General features: G+C 48.5%; 1 protein-coding gene across 2 annotated transcripts; it reads left to right on the top strand.

Moving 5' to 3' along the window:
* The first annotated feature begins 1823 nt into the window (after positions 1 to 1823).
* Positions 1824 to 9448, top strand: Krt84 (keratin 84). 2 transcript variants are annotated; one of them, XM_048350525.1, is made up of 10 exons: positions 1824 to 2029; positions 2162 to 2375; positions 3940 to 4148; positions 4665 to 4725; positions 5150 to 5245; positions 6025 to 6189; positions 6320 to 6445; positions 6838 to 7058; positions 8087 to 8118; positions 9096 to 9448. In XM_048350525.1, the coding sequence occupies exons 1-10, from the start codon at positions 1824 to 1826 to the stop codon at positions 9446 to 9448; spliced, it is 1683 nt and encodes a 560-aa protein (XP_048206482.1). The 2 variants fall into 2 exon arrangements, with proteins under 2 accessions (XP_048206482.1, XP_048206473.1); XM_048350516.1 differs by having other exon boundaries at positions 1824 to 2375.
* Positions 9449 to 18558: the final 9110 nt, after the last annotated feature.

An 18558-nucleotide genomic window follows, 5' to 3' on the forward strand; every position in this document is an offset into this window, starting at 1 on the left:
TGTCTGTACCAATGTCTGCTCTCTCTGCCAACTCTCTCATCCCCTTTCACCTCCAGCAGATGTTCTTTGGTTCTCCTCTTGATCTCCAGGAGCCACTTGCCTGCCCTCACAGGAGTGAGGTACATTCCTCCAAACAGAAAGACCTGATAGCTTCCCTGCTGAGAACTAGAACAAGGACCTGCAAATGAAGGCTGGAAGAGTTGAGGAACCCAGCCAAGGAACAACCTGAGGTAAAAACGTGGGCAGTGGAAACAGCAAGTGGGGAAGTATCTGCCTACATGGTGGACAAGCAGGAGGCTAGGGTTGCTCACTGGAGAGCAGTGGGGTCAGGAAAGGAGGCGCAGCAGAGATTTTTTTTGTTGTTGTTTTGGTGCCAGTACTATAGCTTGAACTCAGGGCTAGGGTGCTTAGCATTTTCACTCAAGGCAAGCACCCTACCACAGGAGCCACATCAAAAAACTACTTCTGGCTTTTTGGTGGTTAATTGGAGACAATAATCTCAAGGACTTCATATGCCCAGGCTAGCTTCAAACCATGATTCTCTGATCTCACCCTCCTGGGTAGCTAAGGATTATAGGTGTAAGCCACCAGCACCTGGCTCTAGGAGTCTTGTTTGTTTGTTTTAGCAATTTCCCATTATTTAAGAATCCTCTCACTGCTGTGTTGAGAGTAATCTGAAGGGGTCAAGGAGACAGCTGGGAAGCAAACTGGGTGGATGACTCTGTAAGCTGAATGAGGAGAGATGGGCTTGATTCAGTACACCAGTGGGGGTGGCAGAAAGTAACTGGGGCAAGACAGGTAGGTAGTTTTTAAGGTAGGTTTGCTAATAAATGAGAGATATGGCAAAAGCAGGAGGGGGGTATGATTCCAAGATTTTTTTACCTGAACTACCATAGAAGAATGAGATTAGCATGTGGACAATACTAATTAGGAACAATTAAGGAAGCATTTTTGAGTGTGTTAGGTTTCATATGCCTATTTAATACCCAATAGATATACTGGTTAAATATCAAGGCTCAGCATAGGTGACCCAGGTTTGAAATCTTAGCTAATTGGGAGACACACTACCAATACACACTAGGGACTCAATGATGGAGTGAACAAATCTCCTTTGTGTATCTCAAATCAGAAGTGTATCTACACTAGTTCAGATGAGTTTTACTATAGATTCAACTCTTATGTAAACACCCCAACCAGCTCATAGAGGCTGTATAAAATAATGCAAAGACTTTCCAGCTGATTTAATCTATCTACAATAAGCAACAGTCTCTCCATAGCATTTTTTAAACTTGGAACTGAGAAGACCCCATCTCTCCTCTGCACACCTCCTTGTCTTTTAGACCTGCACAGGTGCATTGCTTGTGAGCCTCTGGCTGGAACTGTCACCATCCTAACTTTTTAGTGGTTAGCCACATTTGAAATGAATTGGGAAAAAAAAAGATGTGATTTATGGCCAAAGCAAATTAATGTCCCCATAATGGCAATTGTGGTGGACTTATGGGGGATATATAGGACTATAATATTGATGTGTTTATGTGTTTTTAATGTTTATAGGTTTGATGGTACAGTCTTCATCCTGATGAGAATAGGTGTGTCTAGTTAGCTCATTGTGAAGGAGGTTATACGCATGAAGAGTTTCTGCTAACTACCCAAGCTCATAAATGCCTTCAAATGGATTTTTTTTATTTTTATGGGGCTAATCCTCAGGTCCACACACACATAAAAGGGGTGAGAGGGATCCACTAGCCTCAAAGGGACTCCCAGCTCCAGCTTACTCTACTGTCCAACTGCTCCTCAGTTCTCATCCAGAAAAGCAAGCTACCATGTCTTATCGCTCCTACAGAGTCAGCTCCGGTCACCGGATGGGCAACTTCAGCTCTTGCTCAGCAATGACCCCCCAGAACCTGAACCGTTTCCGGACAAGCTCTGTCTCTTGCAGCAGTGGGCCTGGCTTCCGGAGTCTTGGTGGCTTTGGTAGTCGGAGTGTCATCAGCTTTGGATCCTGCTCACCTAGAATGGCAGCTGTGGGGCCTCGTCCCATCCGCTGTGGAGCTGGTTTCGGAGCTGGCAGTGGGATGGCCTTTGGCTTTGGTGATGGACATGGTATTGGTCTGGGCGTTAGGGCCGGCAGTAGTGTGGGTCTGGGGTTTGGAGCTGGCAGTGGCCTTGGCTATGGTTTTGGTGGCCCTGGCTTTGGCTACAGACTTGGAGGAGCTGGAGTCCCAGCAGCTCCATCTATCACAGCTGTGACGGTTAACCAGAGTCTGCTAACACCTCTCAACCTGGAGATTGACCCGAATGTCCAGAGGGTGAAGAAGGATGAGAAGGAGCAAATCAAGACCCTCAACAACAAATTTGCCTCCTTCATTGATAAGGTACTGATGCTAGTTGAACCTCTGGGTTGGGGATGATGAGAGGTAAATAGGACTTTTCCCCCCCTGGAAAAGGTTTGGGACATAGCCTTTGACGCAAGTCCTGTAAGCTTTTAGCAGAAGCATTGAGGGATGATTCCCAAGACGCTCTGCTGCAGAACCAGAACAAGCCAGAGAAGAAATGGTGTGGTGAGATAGATTGAGACACCAGTCATGTCTTGGAGAGGAAGGAAGGACATTCAGACAAATCCAAGGGCATCTGGGCCAACTGAGACCCATGAATTGCTCACTTAGAAGTGACTCCCACACAAGCCTATGTTTCTCCTTTGAGATCATTATGCCCTTTATGAGAGTTTCAGAGTTTCTGAGGCTGGTGGCCTGGTCTGTTCAGGCTTAGGAAAGTAAAGGATGCAGTTGAGTAATTTTCATAAAAACCAAAGGTTTCAGCTGGGTGTTGTGGCTCACATCTGTAACCCTAGCTACATAGGAAGCTGAAAACAAGAGTTCAAGGACAGTCTGAACAGAAACGTTCACAAGATCCCCCTCTGTCCCTGTGCACAGTGGCACACATCTGTCATCCCAAGCTACATGGGAGCTGAGATTGAGAGTATCCTAGTATCAGTCCAACTGAGGCAGAAAAGTCAATGAGACTCCATCTTCACAGAGGGAAGTGGGACGCAGTAGCATGTATCTGTGGTCCCAGTGAAACAGCAAACCTAAAAGGCAGATCATGGTTTAGGCATGTGCTTGCTCAGGAAGTAAGACTCGATTAAAAAATAATAACCAGTGAAAAATGGGGCTGAGGGGTGTTGCTCAGTGGGATAGAAAGCTCAAAGACCTGAGTTTGACCCCAAGTACTGCCAAAAAAAAAGTATACCCCAACTCCTATGGGGTACTAAGATTTGGCCCAAAGTGGGAACAGCCTCTGGTGGTCACTGATCTCCAGGATGCTGTAAGACAATATGGGCGCAGTCATGTGTATTCATGGTCTTCAGGCTGCTGTTCAGAGGAACAGCGGTGTGGCTCATCCTACACGTCCACATAGAGCTGGGAGTTGGGTTGTGTCTGTCGATGATGAGGAACCTTGGTTAGCTAGCTTGATTCTCTCAAACACAAAGTTGGAGCAAAGGAGCTGTAGACTCTCTTCCAGCTCTACTTGTCACCGCTGATGGAATATCTGAGATGGTGGGTATGTCTGGCTTATGATCCCAGAATCCCACTTCCTAGGACCATACCCCACCCCGAATGTTCTTCCCTCTTTTCCTTAGGCTCTTCCAGCATGGCTGCCATTCATTGTCAAACATAGTAGTAGGTGGGCACAAGCAGTGTCAACCTTCCCAACTTCCCTACGACCTGGTTTATACCTTGCTTGGGGGCAGGAGAGGAAAATGGTACTGAAATGTGTCTATCAGTAGCCCAGCCTGGCTGATCACAGGGAGGTCATAGACCTGCTCTTTCAGACTCCCCTAAGTTAGAGTACACAGAGGGGACACATGGTGGGAACTCATCATTAACTACTGGAGGAAGTGACACTTCAGATGCCATTGAATTGTCCCTGTGGATTTAGGTGCGGTTCCTGGAGCAACAGAACAAGCTCTTAGAGACCAAGTGGAGTTTCCTCCAAGAGCAAAAATGTGCCCGGAGCAACCTGGATCCTCTTTTTGAGAACTACATCACCTCACTTCGGAGGCAGCTGGAAGTACTGGTCAGTGACCAGGCACGGCTGCAGGCAGAGAGGAACCACATGCAGGATGTACTGGAGGGCTTCAAGAAGAAGTGAGTGCATCCGGGCTGGATGCATCAAGGACAGTCATGGGCTGGTCCTCAAAGCAGCAGCCCTGGTCACATGAGAGAGGCTGGAAGGATCCAGATCATGCACTGGTTACAAAACCCAGTCTGGAAACATATGGGGGCTGGGAGGTAGGGATGTGTGAAGGGGGAGAAAGAGAAAGTCTTAGAATTTGGCGGTGATCCCTTCTAATACTGCTGATGAGTGAACTGACCCCAAGAAACAGGAGCCCTTCTCTGGTCTTGAAAGCAGTGCCTACATTCAGCACCAAATTCGGTCCTGCCTCTTATAGGAGTCAAATACAATGACCCTAAGTTGTTTCTAGCAGAGTAGCAGAGCCATGGGTAGGTTTTCAGATCCCAAAGCCGAGCTGAGAAAGTGAATAGTACTAAGATTGGAGGAACTCGAGGACCACTGTCCTTTCAGAGGCTCTGTGGGGACTTGGGGAAGACTGGCTGTCAGCTCAGAGTGAGGACTCACCGTCTTTGTCATTACCATTCCAGGTATGAAGAGGAGGTAGGATGCCGAGCCAGTGCTGAGAACGAGTTCGTGGCCCTGAAGAAGGTAAGGGAGATGAAAAGTCCAGATATATGTCTCCTCTAGGCATGCAGAAGTTCTCATTACCCCATCCTCCCCACTGCCCTGAAATAAAACTTCCTAGGCAGCTCCGTAGGTTCCAGTACTCAGCACAGTAGAACCCTAACCATCACCTTAGGTTCCCTTTGAAGTTCTGGTTAGGCTTCAATTATTTAAGATTGACTTCTGCAAGAGCAGAGGTCAGAAAAACATGATCTTTTCTGTCTTGAATTATCCAGTTTCTTTGCTATTAAATAAGGACTGGAGAATGTCCAGCAGCCACCAGAGGAGTTTCCACATCGTATCAAGCTTTGTTTCTACCCAGTGACTTCCTACCTATCTCCAGAGCCTGCCTAGGTAGGAAAGGTAAACAGCACACAACTAATGAGCATCTGATCCCTCTCTTGTGCAGGATGTGGATACGGCTTTCTTGAATAAATCGAGTCTAGAGGCCAATGCTGATACTCTCAATCAGGAGATCGAGTTCCTGAAGGTCCTGTACTTGGAGGTAAGACTCTGCTTCCCTAGGCATGCAGAGAAATGAGCACTCAGCCTGGACTTCCTAAGGGCTCAGTCAGGCTGGAGTGCTTTTAAACACTGGCAACAAATATCCTGCTCCCACTCAAACATATGTGTGGTCTTTGTGGATGTGTCTACCTCTGGAGAAGCTCGGGGAAGCTGGTGCCTTTGACTCAGATCTTCCTTGGTCCATCTAAGGACTAAGGCCTAGGAAGGTCCCTGCCTACCTATGTACCAGGAATTCCAGAAAGTTGGCTTGCTGGATGTGAGGTTTATGTTTGGTCAAATTGACCACACTAATTGGCTCTCTTGTGCTTTGTTAGTGATGTTTCATCTGGAGTAGACATGGCTAGAGCATGACTTCTAAGACAGAAAATCCTCCAGGAGCCTTCACTTTACCTCCACCTGGGTTCCATGAGGGACTTGGGATGTAGGAATCCCTGGATTACCATCTTCTAAAATGTTGCAGGCTCTCTGTGGACCGTGAGTCGCACAGTCACTTGGTGCATAAGCCAAAGAGAATCTGAAGCCTCCCACAGGCCCCACTCCTCCCACTAAGCCCCTAGGTCTCCATGGTTTGATGCTCACTGAAGCCAGGTAAAGTGCTAGAGAGATGTCACCAAGGATTTTAGCAAGGGTTTTAGACTTTTCTTTTTTCTTTCCCTCCATTTGAATAGTCTTTCCTTGTCATAGACCCCTCTGTCCTTGGCCTCGCAATCTGGGGACCCCGTGGCACTCTTAGCCATCTGTCTACTGCTTCTCCAACAGGAAATCCAGCTGCTCCAGTCACATATCTCTGAGACTTCAGTCATTGTGAAGATGGACAACAGCCGGGACTTGAACCTAGATGGGATTATTGCTGATGTCAAGGCCCAATATGAGGAAGTGGCCAGGCGCAGCCGTGCTGATGCTGAGTCCTGGTACCAGACCAAGGTGGGCAAGAAGAGGTCTTGGGGGAAGACTAGGGAGGTCTAAAGTTCTCCAATCCAGTGAGGCCTGTGGTCTTGAACCACATGTCTTTGAATCCTCAAAATTCCTCTTTTCTCCTCCCCCATCCTCCCAGTATGAGGAGATGCGGGTGACGGCCAGCCAGCACTGTGATAACCTCCGTCACACGCGGGATGAGATCAATGAGCTGACCCGGCTGATCCAGAGGCTCAAGGCAGAGATTGAGCACGCCAAGGCTCAGGTGGGCAAAGGAAGTGAGAGGAAGCCACAGGGGAGGAGGGAAGGCAGGGCCCCTAGTTTGGGGGAGCTCTGAGTCTGATGATGGAGGATTTGCTCCAGAAAGATTCCTGTAAGAGAAAAATACAGAATGGAGGGAGAATTTTCCATGCAGAAGGAAAGGCCCCAGGTCGACTCAGAGGGCAGAGGAGGCAGAAAGAGGAGGTGACTCAACTACCTGGGTCTCAGGGCAGCAGAAATCTGGAAGGGTAGAGTCAGAGGGGATGGAAACTGAAGAATAGTGTTCCTGGCAATGGCATCAATTTCCCTCCCCTCTCCTATCAAGAAGGATAGTGTTTCTAACCCCACATGGAAATGCCCCTACCAAAGCCCACAAGTCCCCCGCTCTCCCTGCAGCGTGCCAAGCTGGAAGCCGCAGTAGCCGAAGCAGAGCAGCAGGGTGAGGCAGCCCTCAACGATGCCAAGTGCAAGCTGGCAGATCTGGAGGGCGCCCTGCAGCAGGCCAAGCAGGATATGGCACGGCAGCTGCGGGAGTACCAGGAGCTCATGAATGCCAAGCTAGGCCTAGACATCGAGATCGCCACCTACCGGCAGCTGCTGGAAGGGGAGGAGATCCGGTGAGTGCACCCTAGAGGCAAGAGGAGGAGGTGAGGGCAGACTTAGGTGTCTACAAAGACTAACCAAGACAGGGAGGGAACTGGGTGAAGAAATCCTGAAATGAGCAGTCTCGACAGATGACAATACATTTTCTGCAAACATCAGTGGTTGCCCTTGACAGAAGATTAGAAAGTGGCTCCAGCAGGCTACCCAGTGGCTCACACCTGTAATCCTAGCTATTCAGGAAACTGAAATCTGAGGGTGATAGTTCAAAGCTGTCAAGATTGGTGCTCTCAAATCCAAATGTGTATACAAGCTGGAACCAGGTCATAAGGAGTTTTGTTTTACTTGATTGGTTAGATTGTTAAAACTATGGGAATATGGCCTAGTGGCAAGAGTGCTTGCCTCCTACACATGAAGCTCTCAGTTCTATTCCCCAGCACCACATATATGGAAAACGGCCAGAAGTGGCGCTGTGGCTCAGGTGGCAGAGTGCTAGTCTTGAGCGGGAAGAAGCCAGGGACAATGCTCAGGCCCTGAGTCCAAGGCCCAGGACTGGCCAAAAACCAAACCAAAATAAACAAAAAAACTAATAATAACTTACCTTGAATATTTGAATTCAACACTACCAGAGGAGTCTCTAGAAATGTGGTGTTTTCCTTTTCTTTCTTTATATAGTGTTGGTACTGTGTCTTGAACTCAAGGCCTCATGTTCTCACCTGGCTTTTTCAATCAAGATTGGTATCCTACCACATGAGCCACACCTCTACTTCTGTCTTTTTGCTGGTTATTTGGAGATGAGAGTCACACAGAACTTTCTTCTTGGGGCTGGCCTTGAACCACAATCCTCAGATCTCAGGCTCCTGAGTAGCTAGGATTGCAGGTGTGAGCCACCAGTACCCAGCAAACGTAACATTTTCAATGCTCCTCAAATGTGTGTAGAGCCAGGATGAGACCCAATGGTCCCCTGGTCCACCCAGGCCAGAAGCCTGGCCTCCAAGATTCAGGGGAGGACGTGTGAGCTGATTTGTTTTTTCTCTCTCTCCAGGATCTGTGAAGGTGTTGGACCAGTAAATATATGTAAGTCACTTGTGTCTTTTCCTCTTCACATTTCTCTCTCCTTCAAATTTTCTTTAAACTAAGACTCAACACTGGGATCAGAAGGCTATCAAGGTAGCTGGTCTGGGCAAGTAGTTAAGGGGAGCGGGGAATGGGTGCCCATGGTCTGGAAACATGTCTTTCCAGGGTTTGGGGATGGATCACCTAAGAAGGGCTTGCCTACCAGGTGGGAGAACATTCTAGAAGAGAGTCAGCTCTTTTTACTTTGAGTAGTCTTGTCCTCAGAGACTTAGAAATATGGGGAGGTCTGTGTTAGAGAGAGGGCACTTCTCCAGGTGGAGTGAAAGTTCCTGGTCTTGCCATTGCTGATAGCAGGGAGTGTGGTGGGCAGGGGGCCTGGACTTAGCACCGATTAGAGAAACTAAAGTCCTGTATCATGGGTCTGTGCAGCGTGTCCCCACTGGGCTCCATAGCAGTCTCCATTGGGGCAGGAGAGGGATAACAAAGGACTTGGATTAAGCAACTTCTTGTTTGCTGGTACAGGGCAAAGATGTTGGAGAAAAGCTGTGTGTGTGTGTGTGTGTGTGTGTGTGTGTGTGCACGCGTGTGCATAGGTGTGCACGTGAGGGCATGTGCCTGTGTGCATGTGCACATGCTGGTATTGAGGCTTAAACGTAGGGCCTGGGTGCTGTCCCTTAGCTTTTCCCTCAAGCCTAGAACTCTACCATTTGAGCCATACCTCTACTTCTGACTTTTTGGTGGTTAAGGATCTCAGAGACCTTTCTGATCCTCAGATCTCAGGCTCCCAAGTAGCTAGGATTACCAGCCACCAGCTGTGGATGCTCAATGCCGTTACATAATGCACACAGCTGTGCATCCTAGGGCCCATTGCTCACCTCCTACACCCCACCAGACCAGGGCTATGTGTAATGACCATCTATGGAGGTGTGCAGTCACTGACTTCCACAGTGAACTGATCTGCTATGTCTTCTCCGCAGCTGTGAGCAGCTCACGGGGAGGTGTGGTATGCGGCCCTGAGCCCTTCGCCAGCTCCACCTTCTCCCGTGGAGTAAGCAGCAGCAGCAGCAGCAGCAGCATCCGGGCCACTGGAGGGGCCTTCACTTCCTGTGGCTCCAGCCTGGGTGGGGGCCGGAGCACTCTGGCCAGTGGGGACCTGCTTAGTGCAGGCAGCAGAGGGGGCTCAGTGCTGGTGGGCGATGCTTGCGCCCCCAGTGTCCCCTGCCCACTGCCCACTGAGGGCAGCTTCAGCAGCTGCAGCGGTGGCAGGGGCAATCGTACCTCCAGCGTCCGCTTCTCATCCACCACCACCTCTCGCCGGACCAGATACTGAGAGCCAAGCCCCGAATGGCCACTAGGCCAAGAAGAACCAGCTGGGCATCCCATTTCTTTTGCTGAGGAGCATGGAGCCTGGGCTTAAGGGGTCTCCAGCCACATTTTCTGCCAGGATGCCAAGCCAAGGCTCTTGCAGGATCTTTTCATCACAGCCTTAGCTTTTCCTGACTTCCAATTGGATTTCATTGGCTTCTTCTCACCCCCCACCCCCACCCCCAGTCACAACCCAGAGAAATGCAGGTTCAGTACATTTGTGAAGAAGCAATGCAACCTGGGGAGAAAATAGACCACGCAGAGCCCCCAGAAAGCGTGTGTATAGACACCATGGTCCCCCGTACCTTGGGGAGTCATCTCAGCAAGCATCCTTAGCCCACTCCTCCCCCTGCTCCTCCCTCTTCCTTTCCCTGGCAGAGATGCCTTCTTTCCTTCTCTTCTTGGCCCAGGTGGGTGCAGAGCCCTAGTGGTCTAAGGATTCCTTGTGATGGTTCTTCTCCCAGAGGCCTGTCCTGGCTGCTTATCTTTGCTGGTTGTTGGTTGCCCTGTGAGCCCCAGAGGCTTGGTGGGGTGTGAGTGGGGAGGTGTGCAGCCACAGCAGTATTTGTGTCTATAAGCTCCAGAAGGCCTGGGGGTGGGTGGGTGCCTGTTTGTACTGCTCTTGGTGTTGCTGGGTTTTCAATAAACTTACTAAGCTAACTTCACAAAGGCTCCCGCCTCTCCTTCCGGGCCACACCCACCAGCCCACCCATGGAAGGTCATGCCCAGGAGAGAGATTGTTATCCTGAAGAGAAGACTCTGGGCAAAGCGAGTGCAGGGGAGTGCAGGAGGGGATCACAGTGGCAGAAGGCAGAGGTGATTTAGACTAGAGTCTCTGAACACAAGGGCAAATGACCTTCACTGCTCTCCAGGCAAGGCCTAACGACTCAGAGGTGCCCCGCTGAACCCTTCCACGGCTCCCAGGTTTTACCCCCACCCCTGATCATTTAGAATCATTACATTTCTGTCCCTGCTCTTGCCCCCCGGCCAACTCAGTTATCAATAATACTGCTAGAGAGGTTTTTCCTCCCATAAAAATGTTGATCATGGCTCTCCTTGCTTTGAGCCCTCAGTGGCTCCTTTAGTTTTTTTGTTTTTTTGTTTTGTTTTGTTTTGTTTTCTCAAGGCTGATGCTCTACCACCTGAGCCACATCTCCATCTCTGGCCTTTTGCTGGTTCATTAGAGATAAGAATCTCAGGACCCTTTCTGCCTGGCTAGGCTGGCTTCTAACCACCATCTCAGATCTCAGCCTCCTGAGTAGCTAGGATTGCAGGCATGAGCTTCTCTTAAAGAATGGAAGTATAGTTTGTATCTTCATATCTTCTGCCTGGCCCAGCTAACATGAAGACCTACAGCTGATTTTACTCCCATCTGGGGTATACCTCGCTAGCTCTGGACTCATTAGCCACCAGCTCTCTAACGGACTCCTGATATTCCATTTTATTTCCCATGCCCAAACACATGCACACACACACACACACACACACACACACACACACACTCACACACATACACCATGGGGGCAGTAACATCCCCACGTGACTTTGGTGTTTCTTTCAGTCAGACTTTCACCTATCTGGTACCAGTGACCAATATGTAGGCTCAGCCCCAAATTGACCCTTAACTGTCTTCTCTGTGAAAACGGATCTTATCTCCTTACATATTCTCTCTCTGTGTCTATCTCTCTCATTGTCCTAGTGCTAAACTATGTCAGTGGACATTATTTTTTGAGCTATGTGGTCCTGGGACTTGGACTCAGGACCTGAGAACTGTTTCGGCGCTTTTTTTTTTTTTTTTTTTTTTTTTTTATTGCTCAAGGCTGGCGTTCTACCACTTAAGCCACAGCTGCACTTCTGGCTTGCTGGTGATTCATTGGCAATAAGAGTCTCCCAGACTTTCCTGCCTGGACTGGCTTCAAATTTTGATCCTCAGATCTCAGCCTCCTGAGCAACTAGGGTTATAGGTGTGCGCCACTGACACTCAGCTCAACAGCTATTTCCATGGGTATTAGAGAGACTCTTCTTCACCCTGGTTTCCCTGCAAGCCCCATGTGCTTTCTCTAGTGCCTGGTTCCTGCAGCACAAATGGCTTCTATAGCAACAGATACCTATGGCACACAACAATAGCAGCACTAGGCCACCAGCAAGTCCAGCAGCCAGTGTGCCCAGCGGCTGGCAGTACCCAGCAGCCAGGAGCTTTCCCTATTTCCTGTACCTTCTTGGCAGTTCCAAAGCCTAGTGCCTCCTGCCAAATAACTATGAAAAGCCTTCCCCAATACCCAAGCCGGTGGATTGCTGGTGTACTCTGGTTAAAGATTTCCAACCAGTTACAGTGGCATGCCCCAACTGTGAGCAGCTACACTCTCTAGTGAGGGCTAGGTCCTAGCCTGCCTGTTCTTTGGGCCCTCCGCCTGACCCTAGAGATGGAAGTTGGACCTTACAACCAATATTTCTTTAGTGTGTTCTTTACTTCTCACTAGCTAATCCCCCACAACTCTCACCCCCAATACTATTTATCTTACACTTTCCCTGTTGATGTTACTATGTGGGACTGTCTCCTGATTGCCCCCGCCATTGATGGATACATGCTACTTTGAAGGCATTGCTTCCAATAGATAAAGCAACTCTTTGAGGTTGCCGAAATTGAGCCAGATATTTATTTCCTCTTCGCTTCTGTGGCTTTGGGTTGAGGGTAGATGCCAGCTGTGCAGGGAAAAGCCTCAGCTGAAACTCCTACAGTAAACCCACCTTTCTACCCAGTGAGAGGCACCAGAGAAAGAGCTTTTTGTGCGTGAGAAAACATGGAGGGGGGTGTGAGTTGCCGTGCTGCTTTCTCTTGTGGCTTTGCTCTGACGGCAGGTTCAGCAGCAGCATGTGACTGAAACTCTTGATCCCTCTGGCATGAGGAACCAGGAAAAGAGATTCCTGTGCAGGGTGAGAAGCAGTAGAGAAGGTGTATGGCTCCACCAAGACCGGTTTGCCTTCAATTTCATCCACATACACGAGACCCAAAGCCCCATTCCAAGGAAGGCAAACCTGAACCTCTACCCAAAGCCCTCAGTGGCATAGACACAAGACAGGCACGCAGCAGCCAGCCTGGACTAGGGGACACCAGAGCACATTTGGCCTCAGAAGAAGAGGCAGGGATTGCCCCATGAGCCTGAGTCCAGATTCCAGATTCCAGATTTAAACAACTCCCGGCCCTTCCCCCAACCCCCAAATTCCCCAGTGGATTTTAGCAGGACTCTAATGTCACATATCATCTTCAAAACACTTAGGATACAAGCTAAAATTCTCCTGCCATTCAAGGAATCAGGTAAACATGGTCAATTTTCAAGGAGAGAGAGAGAGAGAGAGAGAGAGAGAGAGAGAGAGAGAGAGAGAGAGAGGTCAGCAGATGTCATTGCAAAAATGATGCATGTAAGAATTATCACATAAACACCTAAAAGCAGCCAGGCACGGTGGTGGCTCACACCTGTATTCTCACCTCTCATGAGGAAGAGATCAGGAAGATCATAATGCAAGGCCAACGTGGCAACCGGTTAGCCATATCAACCTACAGGCTCATGTAGTGGTTCTTATCTGTCATTCCAGCTATATGGTTGGCAACAAAGGACTGTTGCTCTAAAGCTGGCCATAGACAAAACTATGACAACCAACTGAGAAACAGCTAAAGGAAGAAAGGGCTGAAAGTGTGGCTCGAGTAACAGAATGCCAGCCTAGCAAGCATAGGGTTCTGAGTTCAAACCTAGAACTGAAGAAAAAAAAATTTCAGATCTTTACCAAAAGTGTCACCCATGAGGCAAAGGTTGGCACATTAGAAACGAGTAAAACAAAAATGAGCAGAATTTAGAAAAAATACTATAAAAATAAAACAACATGGAAATTTTAGAACTGAAAAAATACAATATTTATAATGAAAAAGTCACTAATGATCCCAAAGGAGTATATCAAGGAAAGTCATTGTCTTGAGGTCTACCCTTTCCCATTTGTGAGGATAAAGGGAGAGGAAGATGGAACAGATATTTTTCTTTTCTTTTTCATTGTCCAAAACCTGGACTTGAACTCCATATCTGACCCTTTCACTTATTGGCTGACACTCTACCCCCTGAGCCACAATTTCAGCCACATGAAAAGATATATTTAAAGTAGAGAAAAATACAAGTTGCATAAAAACAGTAGAAACCTATCTTGCTTTTGTGTCAATGCTGGGACTTGAACTCAGGGCCCCAAGCTCTCACTTGGCTTTTTCAATCAAAGCTTCCACTCCTACCACCTGAACCATGCCACTATTCCTGGCTTTTTTGGTGGTTAATTCAGGAGTCTCATGGACTTTTCTACTCAGGCTGGCTTTGAACTGCGAGCCTCACTCAGATCTCAGCCTCCTGGTTGGCTAGGATTACTGGTGTGAGCCACCAGTGCTGAGCTGGAACCTCATCTTCAAAGTGCTGGGTTGGAAGAATAGGGACAGAATTTCAAGAAATAACTTTTTTTTTTTTTTAATACTGGAGATTGAAGCCAGGGCCTTAAACATGCTAGTCGAATTCTCTCACACCGAGTTATGACAGCAATCCTGTAAAAACAGAATTCTACAGCCAGGGGGCTGGGAGTATGGCCTAGTGGCAAGAGTGCTTGCCTCCTACACATGAAGCTCTCAGTTCTATTCCCCAGCACCACATATATGGAAAACGGCCAGAGGGGGCGCTGTGGCTCAAGTGGCAGAGTGCTAGCCTTGAGCAAGAAGAGGCCAGGGACAGTGCTCAGGCCCTGAGTCCAAGGCCCAGGACTGGCAAAAAAAAAAAAGAAAAAAAAAAAAAGAATTCTACAGCCAGCAAAACTATCTTTCAGAGGCAAAGGCAAACAAAATAAAACAACCAGGTGCCTCACACCTGTAATCCTGGCTATTCAGAAGTCTGAGGTCTGAGGAACATGGTTTGAAGCCAGCCTAGACAGACAAGTCCATGAGAATCTGATCTCCAATTAAGTAGCAATGGCTGGAAGTGAAGCTGTGTGGCTTATGTGGTAGAGCACCAGCCTTGAGAGTTCTCTTAATGCTAAGGGACAATGCTCAAGCTCTGAGTTCAAGACCTAGTACCAGCAAAATGAAGGAAGAAAGGGAGAGAGAGAGAAAGAGAGAGAGAAAGAGAGAGAGAGAGATTCTCTAAAGAAGGAAATATAAACAAATTTGCCTCCCACACACCTACCGGGAAGAAAGGTTTCTGAAGGAAAGAGGCCACACCCAGCAGGAAGGAAGATCTACCCAAACAGGAAGGACCTGGGCAAATGCAAAGGACCGTGTGCTCCTCTTGTATTTTCTAAAATCTCTGACTGTTCAAACAAAAAAACCCAGTAACCTCAAAAGGTGGGATTATCATGTATACACTCGTCCTCCATGTCAAACGTAAGTGATCTATAGCAGTTCTCTGAGAACACTGGGACAGATTAGATGGGGCACACTGTGTCTCAGTAGAAACAGTGAATGGAATGTTTCTAAGTATTCAAGTAAGGAAAAAGTACAAGAAAGGAGCAATATGCAAATCCAAAATCAGAAAGGCTGTGTATGATTGTCTACACTGTCGGTGGCCAGGTGTTGTACAAGGAAGAAAACATTCCTCCCTTAGTTCCCACTGTACAAAGGCCCAGGGACATTGAGCAATAAACCTCTCCTCTCATCCCTAGAATTGAGACATATGGCCTACCTCACAAAGTTGTTGTGGAGATGACACACAATGACCCATCTAGAGTGCTGAGTATTCAGCCTGGCACATAGTAGGTGTTCAAGAAATCATTGCTACTGTGTTGATAGCAGGGGTCATGTTGCCAGTACTAAAGCTTGAATTCAGGGCCTTGAGCTTTTTCACTCATAGTTGGCACTCTACAGCTTGAGCTATATCCCCAGCACAGATATTTAGCTGGTTAGTTGAAGACAGAGTCTCATAGACTTTCCTTCCCAGGCTGGCTTTAAACCACAATACTGGCGGATCTCTGCCTCTTAAGTAGCTCGGATGACCCATCTGAGCCTCTAGTGCCTGGCTGAAGTTTTTTATTATTAATGGGGGATGGCTATGGCCAGCAGCCCAGTCTAGAATCCACCCACTGTTTCCAACCTCAAAAGCTCTCGAGTCCTAAGCCATTCATCTACCCACAAGGTGGAATTTGCAGCCCAACAGGTGCCTCCTTGATCTTCCCTGCTCTTGACTCAGAGGGCCTGTGGCCTTGGCTGCACCAAGATGTGGGACTTTGCTGCCCTCTGCTGGCCAACACCATTGGAAGCGGCAAGCAGGAAGATTTCAAACCAGACCAACATCAGGAGTGGATGGCCAGGTACATGAAGGGTGGGGGCTTACAGCCTTTCTAACTCCCTCCTCCCATCCTCCAAATTGCATGCAAGACACACAAACATGACATTATGTCATTAGGAACTTTAAAGAAGACATCTATCCCAGTGTTCACTAGCCCAACAAAGCCTTATTTGGATCAAGGTGTATTTCTGCTTGTCTTTTCCCCCAGGGTCTTTAGAAAGCCACAGCTGGAAGCAGGAAAGAGCCATGTCACTACAATAGGGGCTGTAAGTCTTAAGGTTTTCAAACTGAGCTCCTTAGGGATTAAGGGCCAAGACTTTCCACAGCTGGCCTTTTCTGCCAAACCTCAAACATTCACATCTGCCTCATACATTCAGTCAACAAATACTCACTGGACATCAACTATATTCTCAATGCCATTGTAAACACACCGTTCATCACCAGTGAGCAAAACAGACAAAATAACTGCTTCTATGGTGCTTATTTTAGGGTTAGAGGAGAGATGGCAACAATGGATAAATAGCATGCATGAAGAAAAAAGAAAGAAGGAAGGAAGGAGGGAAGGAAGGAAGGAAATGAGAAAGGAAGGAAGAGGAGCTATGGCTCAAGTGGTAAAGTATCAGACTTGAGCAGAAAAGGCTATGGAACAATTCCCAAGCCCTGAGTTCAAGTCCCAGTACTGGCACACCCACACACAAAAAAATGAAACCCATTAATGTAGTCTGATTCTGAAATGAAATGCTCCATAGACAGGGCATTTTCTCTGATGAGAGCAACTACAAAAACATCAAAGCTACCAGAGAATGCCACCTGCAGAAGGGCATATGGACAGAGCTGAGGGAGGGTATACAGACCCTTGGAGTTCCCATACAGGAAGCTCCAAGAATAAAAGGGAGCCAGAAAGCAGCTTGGCCATCTGGGTTAGGGACCAGCCTGGGAGGCCCTGGGGAGGGCAGTTGCTTGCCAGGTTTTCCCCATGGTTCCAACCCTTATTACTCCCACAGCCAAGCTCGGAATTGCGCCCCAGTCTGGAAAATGCAAGAAAAGGGTCACAGGGCTTAGACCCTCCAGTCCAGGACTGAGTCCCAGCCTGGGCAGACAGAGTTGAAGGACCAGGCTCAAGGGAATAAGCTGGAATGGCTATTTGGGATGGGCTTTGACTGTGTGGAGCTGACTAGCATGCAGAAGATTGGCCAGTCAGGAAGAAGAGTAAAGCCCAGGCATTAGGTGGCTCTGAAGTCAGGTGAGTCAGGACTGGGGATGGTATCCATACCCTACTACTTTGGACAAATTCAGGAGGTCTTCCTAGACACTGGGGCTTCTAAGCATAATAAAAGAAGGGAGGTGCCAGGTGCTGGTGACTCCCACCTGTAATCCTAACTACTCAGGAGGCTGAGATCTGAGGATGGCTGTTCAAAGCCAGCCCAGGCAGGAAAGTCCATGAGACTCTTATCTCGCATTAACTACCAGAAACCTGGATGTGGAGCTGTGGGCTCACAGTGGTCGAGGACTAACCTTGAGCAGAAAAGCTCAGGGACAGCTCCCAGGTCCTAAGTTCAAGCCCCATGACTGACAAAAAAAAAAAAAAAAAAAGAGGTAGGAAGGCTTTGTTGTGGGGAAGAGCAAGCCCAAAGCATCCAGCTTGAGTAGCGCAGAGAAGGAAGGGTCAGCCCTAGGAGGGCCTGAGGCAGGATGGCAGGAACCTCCAAGGACCCCAGGGTTTGCATTCTATATGGCGCAGGGAACCCAAAGGGCATCTCAGAAGTTGCCAGGAGCTCCAGAATGGGCAAGAGCCTCTCTTCTCCCAAAGAGCTCTTCAAGTCCTCCTGAAAGAAGTCGCTTCTTGGGAGCATTTTAAATTCTACATGGTCATGGTGTCTTTATTATTATTATTATTAAATTTTGTACAGGTACTAGAGCTTGAACTCAAGGCCTGGGTGCTATCCTTTAGTTTTTATTCCCTCAACAGTGGTACTCTACCATTTGAGCCACACCCCCACCTCCGGCTTTTTTGCTGGTTAATTGAAGATAAGAGTCTCACAGACTTTTCTGCCCAGGCATCACAGGTTCTTGAATGGACATTCTAACACAGGCTGTGGAGCCTCCAAAGGCGGGGTCTGGCAGAGGACCCGCCCCCACAGGAGAGGGAGAGAAGTGAATGACAGTACCAGGGATGAGTGGGTGTGGAAGGGGATAATTGGAGTTACCTGGGAAGCCCCAAGAAGATATTTTATGAGACACAGAGCAGGAGACAGGCATTGCAGCCTCCCTCTGACTAGTTCACAGCAGCTTCCTGGAGGAGGAGGCTGTTCTGGAACATTCCAGGCAGAGGTGTGACCTGGGAGAAGGCTTAGAGGTAGAGTGAGAGGTGCAGTGTGGGAAATCCAAAGCACAAGGGTGGGTAGGGGATGTGGTCATGACCAGTGAGGAGACCAAGCTCTCACCGCAGCCCCTAAAAGATCCTGGCAAGGAATCCCCCATCCCTCCACCCCTCAGTCCTGCCCGGCAGGAGCCTTGAGTTTAGGTAGAGATGAGCCCAGAGTTTGGGGGTAGCTTTCATTTTGAGGGCTACAGCTCACTGCAGAGGCTCAGGTCTTCCCAGGACAGCTGTCCCAGCTTGACCTGGCATGTGAATCTTTTGATTGCTCGGGCCACCGAGGAGCCAGCCTCCCTGTCTTTTGAACATGCTACTCATCCCTTCGAGCCCCAAGTTCCCTATGGACAGCCATCCTAAGTAGCCCCTCAGCTGGGCTCAAGGAAGGCAAACCACCCA

This window comes from Perognathus longimembris, chromosome 1, assembly GCF_023159225.1.
Source record: "Perognathus longimembris pacificus isolate PPM17 chromosome 1, ASM2315922v1, whole genome shotgun sequence".
Taxonomy (NCBI): Eukaryota; Metazoa; Chordata; class Mammalia; order Rodentia; family Heteromyidae; genus Perognathus; species Perognathus longimembris.

What these genes read in the sequence shown, in the direction of transcription:
- Krt84 (XM_048350516.1), top strand. Translation starts at nt 1,824, where the DNA reads ATGTCTTATCGCTCCTACAGAGTCAGCTCCGGTCACCGGATGGGCAAC. An exon ending in AGTCCTGGTACCAGACCAAG is followed by an intron (nt 6,190 to 6,319) that starts GTGGGCAAGAAG and finishes CCATCCTCCCAG; the next exon opens with TATGAGGAGATGCGGGTGAC. An exon ending in TGTTGGACCAGTAAATATAT is followed by an intron (nt 8,119 to 9,095) that starts GTAAGTCACTTG and finishes TCTTCTCCGCAG; the next exon opens with CTGTGAGCAGCTCACGGGGA.